This window comes from Elephantulus edwardii, unplaced genomic scaffold (assembly GCF_000299155.1).
Source record: "Elephantulus edwardii isolate Elephantulus edwardi_28Jun2011 unplaced genomic scaffold, EleEdw1.0 scaffold00182, whole genome shotgun sequence".
Classification (NCBI taxonomy): Eukaryota; Metazoa; Chordata; class Mammalia; order Macroscelidea; family Macroscelididae; genus Elephantulus; species Elephantulus edwardii.
Genome location: NW_006399932.1, coordinates 3421226 through 3430139, shown reverse-complemented (window position 1 = coordinate 3430139; position 8914 = coordinate 3421226). Strand labels below are relative to the sequence as shown.

At 39.3% G+C, this 8914-nt stretch overlaps 1 protein-coding gene across 1 annotated transcript in view; it reads left to right on the top strand.

The window, feature by feature from the left end:
• Positions 1 to 8914, top strand: part of LOC102846312 (3-hydroxyisobutyrate dehydrogenase, mitochondrial-like) — a 184545-nt gene that overhangs the window by 16767 nt on the left and 158864 nt on the right. Inside the window, exon 2 of the mRNA XM_006896117.1 lies at positions 6711 to 6871. Coding sequence (XP_006896179.1) covers positions 6711 to 6871 — 161 coding nt within the window. The remainder of the gene's footprint in view (positions 1 to 6710; positions 6872 to 8914) is intronic.

The following is an 8914-nucleotide window of genomic DNA, read 5'->3' as shown; positions in this document are numbered from 1 at the left end:
CTGAAAAGAAAAAGAGTAGCAGACTGGATGAAAAACCAAAATCCATCAATATGTTGTCTACAAGAGACACACCTGAAAAATGAAAATAAAGAGAGACTAAAAATCAAAGGGTGGGGAAAATGTACCAAGCAAACGGCAACCAGAAAAAAGCAGGAGTAGCGATATTAATCTCTGATAAAATAAATATCAATGCAAAAACCATTACAAAGGACAAGGAAAGTCACTACATAATGCTGAGAGGGTCAATAGAACAAGAGAACATAATAATAATAATAAATATCTATGCACCAAATGAGACTAAGGTGTGTCTGATACAGGCCATGGTCTTTGCAATCACTTGTTATGCATCAGGCAGTTGGACAGTGACCAAGGAGGATATAAGGAAAATTGATGCCTTTGAGCTGTGGTGCTGGAGAAGAGTATTGAGAGTACCATGGGCTGCTAGGAAAGCAAACAGATTCATCCTGGAAAGGGTTAAAACGGGTGGCTCCTTGGAGGCAAGGATTCTGAGGCTCCGTCTAACATACTTTGGACATATTGTAAGAAGAGACCAGTCCTTGGAGAGAGAGATCATGCTTGGGAGGGTGGAGGGACAGCGCAGGAGGGGAAGGGCCTCTATGAGGTGGATTGATTCAGTGACTGGGTTAATCGGGATGGGAGTGTCAGAGACAGTGTGATTGGCACAGGACAGAGCAGAGTTTAGGGCTGTTGTACATAGGGTTACTATGAGTTGCAAGTGACTTAACAGCGTAACAACAACAACAACGCACCAAATGAAAGACCTGCAAAATACATATACAAACATTAACAAAACTGAAAAAGGAAATAGACAACACTACTATAGTGCTGGGAGACCTCAATACACCCCTCTCAAGAAAAGATAGAACTACCAGAAAGAAACTCAACAAAGATACTGAAGAATTAAACCACACAATAAACCAACTGGACCTCATAGATATTTATAGGTTAATGCACCCCCAAGAAACGCAGTATACCTTCTTCTCCAATGTACATGGAACATTCTCCAGAATAGATCACATTCTAGGACACAAGGCAAGCATCAATAAATTAAAAAACATAGAAATAATACAAAGCATCTTTTCAGACCATAATGCTACAAAATTAGAAATTAATAATAAGAAGATAAAGGAGGAAAAACACATGCATTTGGAAGCTGAACAACTCCTTGCTTGAACACGACTGGGTACTAGAAGAAATAAAAAATGAAATTAAAAAGTTTCTAGAAACAAATGACAATGAAAACACCACTTACCAAAACCCCTGGGAAACAGCCAAAGCAGTAATCAGAGGTCAATGTATAGCAATAAGCAAACACATCAAAAGGTAAGAAAAATTGACCATTGACACTCTAACTAAACATTATCAGCAAATTGAAAAAGAACAGCAAGAAAACCTGACACACTATAAAAAACCAAAATTATAAAAATTAGAGCAGAAATAAATAGAAAACCGAAAAACAATTGAAACTATCAACAAAACAAGGAGTTGATTCTTTGAAAAGGTCAATAAAATCGACAAACCATTAGCAAAACTCACAAAAGAAAAGAAAGAGAAGACACAAATAATGCGAATAAGAGATGAATTAGGCAACATCACAATAGACCCAACTAAAATTAAAAAGCTAACATTAGAATATTATGAAAAACTATACTCAAACAAATATGAAAACCTAGAGAAAATGGACAAGTACTTAGAAATGCACAACTGAACTAAACTGACACAAACCAAAATTGAACATCTGAACAGACCCATTACAAAAGAAGAAATTGAAAAGGTAATACAGTGCAACAATGAGTGAATGAAAACCCAAAATCTCTGTAAATGTTCATTAAAACTAATAAAATTTAATAAAAAAAATGCAAAAAAAAAATACAACAACTTCCGAACAAAAAAAGCCCTGGACCAGATGGTTTTACAATTGAACTTTATCAAACATTCAGAGAAGAACTGTCACCAATTCTACACAAACTATTTCAGGAAATAGAGAAAGATGGAAGTCTCCCAGACTCATTCTATGAAGCAAACATATCCTTGATACCAAAGCCAGGAAAGGACACCACCAAAATAGAAAACTATAGACCAATATCTCTTATGAATATAGATGCAAAAATACTGAATAAAATACTGGCCGATAGAATTCAACAATACATCAAAGAAATAATTCACCATGACTGAGTGGGATTTATAACAGGTATGCAGGGATGGTTCAACTTAAGGAAAACAAGCAATGTAATTCATCACATTAACAAAGCAAAGAAAAAGAACCACATGATCCTATCAATTGATGCAGAAAAGGCGTTTGACAAGATCCAACACCCTTTCCTGATTAAAACACTCAACAAAGTAGGATTAGAGGGGAATTTCTTCAACATAGTAAAAGTATTTATGCAAATCCAAGAGCCAACATTCTTCTCAACGGAGAGAGGTTAAAGGCATTCCTTTTAAGAACAGGAACTAGGCAAGGTTGCCCACTCTCACCTCTCTTATTTATTTTTGTACTGGAAGTCTTAGCGATAGCAATAAGACAAGAGAAGGAAATAAGAGGTATCCAGATTGGCAGAGGAGGTAAAATTGTCTCTCTATGCAGATGATATGATATTATACCTAGAAAACCCTAAAGACTCAGCAAGAAGACTATTGGACATAGTTGACCAATTCAGCAAAGTAGCAGGATACAGGATCAACATACAAAAATCTGTTGGATTTCTCTACGGTGACAAAGAGAATACAGAGCCTGAACTATGAAAAACAATACCCTTCACAATAGCGAATCACAAGATTAAATACTTGGGAGTAAATCTAACTAGAAATACAAAGGATCTATTCAAAGAAAGTTACAAAACATTACTACAACAAAAAGAGACCTGGAGAAGTGGAAGAATATCCCTTGCTCATGGATAGGAAGACTCAATATTGTGAAAATGGCAATATTACCAAAGGCAATTTACACATTCAACGCAATCCCAATAAAAATACCAATCCCATTCTTCAAGGAGATGGAAAAGGTAATCTCCAGTTTCATTTGGAATGGAAAGAAGCCTCGAATAAGCAAAGCACTTCTTAAAAATAGAAAAAAGGTAGGAGGCATCTCACTCCCTGATTTCAAACTCTACTACACTGCTGTGATGGCTAAGACAGCATGGTACTGGTACAATGACAGACACATAGATCAATGGAGTAGAATTGAGAACCTGGAAATCTATTCATAACTGCTACCCAAGCAGATACATACACACTCATGTTTATTGCTGCTTTGTTCACGATAACAAAGAGTTGGAAACAACCTATGTGCCCATCAACAAAGGAATGGATAGAGAAGCTGTGGTATATTTACACAATGGAATACTATGTTGCATTGAAAAACAAGGAACCCATGAAATATTATACAAAATGGGTGACCCTGGAGGACATTATACTAAGTGAATTATCTCAGTCACAAAAGGACAAATACTGCGTAGTGCCACTCTTGTAAAGCAGGACTGACATTGGGTTTGGGAGGAACTTAAGGAGAGAGGGGATAAATAATGTATACTACATCGAAACAAATGAGGGAGAGAACTGTTTAGGAGGAATATATGATTAGGTATTATTTTCATGACAAGAGTCCAGAATAAGAGCTGCATAGTAGAGTGTACTTGAGGTGGGGGGAAAATTGTATAACAATGAAAGAATTTTTTTTTCTTCAAAGAGAAAAGCGAACTAGGGGGGAGGGATAGAAAGGGAGGAAAGTGTGCAACAGTGTGTGAATGGAAATCCAAAGTCTGTAAACTTTCATGGAAAAAAACCCCATAAATACTAAAAAAAACCCAAAAATGAATCTTGAAAAGAATCAGGAAATGATAGGTCGAAGGGAAAGTGGAGGTACTTCTTTTCTTCTCACTTGGGATTTATGAGCTCTCGCACTGTGCCTGCAACAGTGGCTCCAGCACAGTAGCAGTTGGGAGGATGGGGCAGGACCCTGCGTTAATTTTGTTTTGTTGTGTGTGGAGTCAGTGAGATGGAACTGACTTGATGACACCTAACAACAGCAGCAACAAACTTGGTGTTCATTCAGTAAATATTTGTTACATGGCTGTTCTAAAGCTAGAAACTGGACAGTAGTAACTAATGTTATTTCCATGCTGTGACCAACACCTCACTGTCTCTTGCAAAAAAAAAAAAAACAACACATTACTTTGTGTGATTATGTGTCCCTGTAGAAGACCATACCAAACCATTATGTAGTCTTTGAAAAAAGGTTCCCCCTTTCAATGATAGTCCATTCCCTCTGAAAATACAGAGCTATTCGTTTCAAGTCCTAATACTGTTGTTACTAGATGCCTCAAATTAACTACTACTCATCACGACCTTGCCCCGTGCTGTGCCAGCCTCATGACCTCCACCTTGCACAGGCCTGTTTTTTACAATCACTGTGTCAGTCCTTGTTGTTGGAGGCTTTCCTCTCTTCTCACTGGCCTTTGCTATTTGAAGCCTGTGGGAAGAGTCCCCATTTCCTCCTCCAGGAACTTATGAATTTGTGACTTTTGGGTGAAATGGATTCTCCTGGATTTAACATTTAGTAAGATTGTTTTTATACCATTGGAAGGGATGGTTTTTGTAAAAGTGGAATTTTAATAAATGTGTTTGTATAAACTTTAGTATTGAACCTGATCAGAGATACAGATTTTATGGAATATTTTCAGTTTTATTATTTGGCTTTCAAAAACAAAAAGCAGTGTTTTCTCAATGTTTAGGAGCCAGGAAGTTCAGATTCAGTTTTAGTTATAGGGGGAGGCTCTCTCTTCCTCCCTAGTCCCCAAATGAGGGAAGATACTTGGCTTATTCTCTGTGATTTTTTTAGTGTCATTGGTTCCTTGGCGATCATCACATGGCTTCTGTCTTCTACTCTCATCTCTACAGCTCCCTACAATTCAGAAATCATTAGCTTTAGGGGAAAATTCATATAGCAAAATAAGTTCTCATCTCAGAGTTCTTTTTTTAAAATTTTTTCATTTATTTAAGATATGTATTTGACTAGCACAGTTTGCCATCATATGATTGGATATAGTAGCAATAAAAAGTAAAGAAACATGACATATTAGATGATATAAACAAGGTATAATTTTCTCTAGATCATTTAACTCCATTTAAATGAGTTAAACATTTGAATAATATAAACATAAATCATATTATTGAACACCTATCCTGTATATAATCAGTGCTTATGCTTCAAAATTGTTTTATGAAGTAAAGACTAGATATCATCTGTTAGTATATACTATGATGTTGTATATCATTGTGAAAATAACAGATGCTACAAGGGGTTGGCCAAGTCTGACTTCTGCTTGCTTCATAATGGGGAACTTTTCCCATCAATAATACCAGTAGAAGCAAACCAATAGTTGCTAGGTAGAGTTCTTTACATGTTATGCAGTGAGCTTGGTTATACTTTTTTATAATGTGTCCGCATTCTCAGATTGCTTTTAGTTTTACATTATTATTATGTGTCATTGAGTTGGAATCGAATCGTAACTGACCCTTGAGTGGGTTTTCAGAGGTTTCAAATCATAGGAGGAGATTACCCATCTCTTCTGTGGAGCAGCTGGTGGATTCAATCCGCCTACCTTTGAGTTGGCAGCATAACTCCTTACCACTGGGTTACCAGAGCTCTTACACGCTTAGTCAGAAGAGGTAATATAGAGGTCAGAAATAAAGACTACCATAATCAGTGTTTGATAAATTAGAAAATTAGTAACTTTATTGTAAGAATGGAAAATGGGTGTTAGAGAAATAGAAACTGGGAAAGACTGTTTAGAATTTTAAAAGTCTAACTTCGAGAACGAAATAAACAGGGAGCTCTGGTGGGTGGCATGGTGAGTAGGCAGTTCCCCTGCTAACCCAGAGGGTACTTGTCTCTGGTGGTTCAAATTCACCAGCTGCTCCTCAGGACAAAGATGGCAGTTTTTTTCTTAAATGGTTTACAGGCTCAGAAAACTGATGGAGGGTTGCTGTGAGTTGAGACTGGCTCAGTGGCAGTGAATGAGAGAAATGCATATTGTAAATTAGAAGTTAGTTTGCCTGCACATCATTCATAAGTTTAAATGTGATTGTTGTTTTTGTTGTTGTTGTTAAGTGCCTTGAGTCGCAGGCGACTCATAGTGACCCTATGAAGGAGAGTCCTCGACGCTTGGGTGTCTTTCATCCTTTGTACAGGTTCATAGGGTTTCCGGAGGCAAGCTATTACGGAAGTGGATGCCACTCCTCCTTCCAAGCTTGTTTTTAATCGTGGAGCTCCACCCTACTCTCTGTCCTCATTGGGTAGCCAATCATTAACGCATTTGACACACCAGTGTCACGGTGTTCAGCCTCACAGCAACCAGAAGTGAATGCGGTACAGCAAAACTCACTCACTCATTGCTGTTGAATCAGACCCATAGCTGACTCTCCAGGGTGCTTTTGGAGTTAGTAAATTGTAGGGGAGGAGATTGCTTATTTTTCTTCTGAGGAGCTGCTAGTGGAGTCGAACCTCTAGAGAGGCAGCACCCTGGGTTAGCAGTGCAACTCTCTACAGAATGTGCTACCAGAGCCCCCTCCTTTAAAAGTTGGCTTTTAAAAATTGCCTTTATAGAAAACATCTAAATATCAGTTGCTGTGTTGTTTAGAGTAAAAAGTGTTGTCTGCCCAGATTGAAAGTAATATATTGAAATCAGTGTGTTCTAGGTCAATGGCTTCTAAGACTCCAGTTGGATTCATCGGACTGGGAAACATGGGGAACCCGATGGCGAAGAACCTCATGAAGCATGGCTATCCGCTCGTCATTTATGATGTCTTCCCTGATGCATGCAAGGAGTTTCAGGATAAAGGGGAACAGGTAAGAACTTTTCTTCAGATTTTGATGTCCAGAATTTATATACATTTAAATAAGTGATAGTGTCTAAGAAGTACACTTTATGGAATGTTTTTGGTGTTGTTGTTAAGTGCGACCCTATGAAGGAGAGTCCTCAACGCTTGGGTGTCTCTCATCCTCTCTCCAGGTTCATAGGGTTTCCGGAGGCAAGCTCTTACTTGTTTTAATCGGGGAACTCCACCCCACTCTCTGTCCGCATTGGGTAACCAGCCATTAACGCATTTGACACATCATTGTTAGTGTTCAGCCTCACAGCAACCACAAGTGACCGCTGTGCAGCAACTTGTACACCAGGGCTATATGACCTAGAGGAATGTCTGAACAAAAACTATGAAAGACAGGCCTGAGGGCTGCGGATTAAAAGTCACCCACCTTTGACTTGGTAGCATCGCTTTCTGTCCACTGGGCCAGAAATAGTAATTGTTATTTTTTCCCTCCCTAACATTTACCCAATATCTTGGCATACATGAAAGAGGCCTCATCATTTATGAAGGGGATCTGTTCTTTAGGGAAGAAGCTCTGGTGGTACAGTGGTTAATACATTCATCTGCTAACCAAAAGGTCAGGCACCCACCAGCCACTCTGTGGGGGAAGGGGGACAGTGTGCTCTTGAAAAGCTTTCCAGCCTTGGAAACCTGTTGAAACATTTCTGCTCTATCTTTTCAGTCAGAATTGGCTCATTGGCAACAGGTGGTGGGTTATTCTTTGCCAAGAAGGCATCGGTTGTACTGTTCTTCCATGTGGGAGCTCCAAGTTTGTTTCTTCTTCAGTGTTCTGCAAGCTTGGCTGCCCCTCGTTTGTCTTTGGAGGCCTGCATGTTGAATAGGTTTCAGTGGAGCTTCCAGACTTGAGACAGACTAGGAAGAAAGGCCTGATAATAGGCTTCCAAACAGCCATTTAAACAGTCTGTGGGGGGAAGATGTCTATGGATGACAGTGGGGCAGTCCTGTTGTGTATGGGGCCTCTGTGCGTGGGAAGGGGGATGACTGAGGCAGCTGACAGCAGCATGCTTTGCCAAGTGTCAGAAATTCTCCAGGTTTGGTCAGATGGACTTGCTTTGATGCTTATCGATTTTTCCAAGATGACAGCTTTACTTAAATGTGCTTTTAAAGCAGATGCTCTGCTAGCGGTAGATAGCCTCTCATTTGTTGAAGGGCAAAATTTATTTTAGAACAAGAATAGGCTTAGAGACAGAAAGCTTATCTTGATCTCCAGCTCAGAGCCCAGCTGGTTCGATGGGGTTAAGTGATTTCACCTGTATCCTCAGGAGTAAAATGGGAATGAATGCAGCCCTAACCCCAACCAAGGGCCAGAGACAGAACCCACTGCTACCGAGTTCATTCCAACTTAGGGCAAAACGGAATTGTAAATTCCTATAATTAATTAGTCCCTGTAAGGCTTCCTTTCACATCTGCTCTTCACAGGGATTTGCGTTTCTGTTTGGTGGCTGTAATGTTATGGTCTCCCCTTTCTCTGTGGAGAAAAAGGATTTTTTTTTAATTGATCTGAGTACTTTGGATTAGGGCCATTATAGAATTCCTTAGCAGAATAAAGCATGCTGTTGTGTACCTTAGAGGCATAGCTGACCCTCCGGTGAGTTTTCAGAGGCAGTTAATGGCACGAGCAGCTGATGGCCTCAAACTGTATGCCTTTGGGATTGCAGGCAGCTTCTTTTTTTTTTTTTTTTAATTTTATTAGTATTAATGAACATTTACAGGGATTTTGGGTTTTCATTCCTTCATTGCTGTACCATTCTCTCTACCCTCTTCCCCAGTTTTTTCTTCTTCCCCCGCCCTCTGAATGTCTGTTTTAATTGTCCAGTTGCCACAGTGCTTGTCAAAGCTAGTTCTGTTTAATCTCCTTTGTCAGTGTGTCTTTTGCCATTCCCTATCACTCCTCCCTGAGAGAGACTTCACCCTGTTTCATAAGGGAAAGGGGATGGCGTATTCTCTTAGCTACTTCCTGCTGAAAAGGGACGCTGTGGGTTTCAGGGTGAAGATCTTCTCT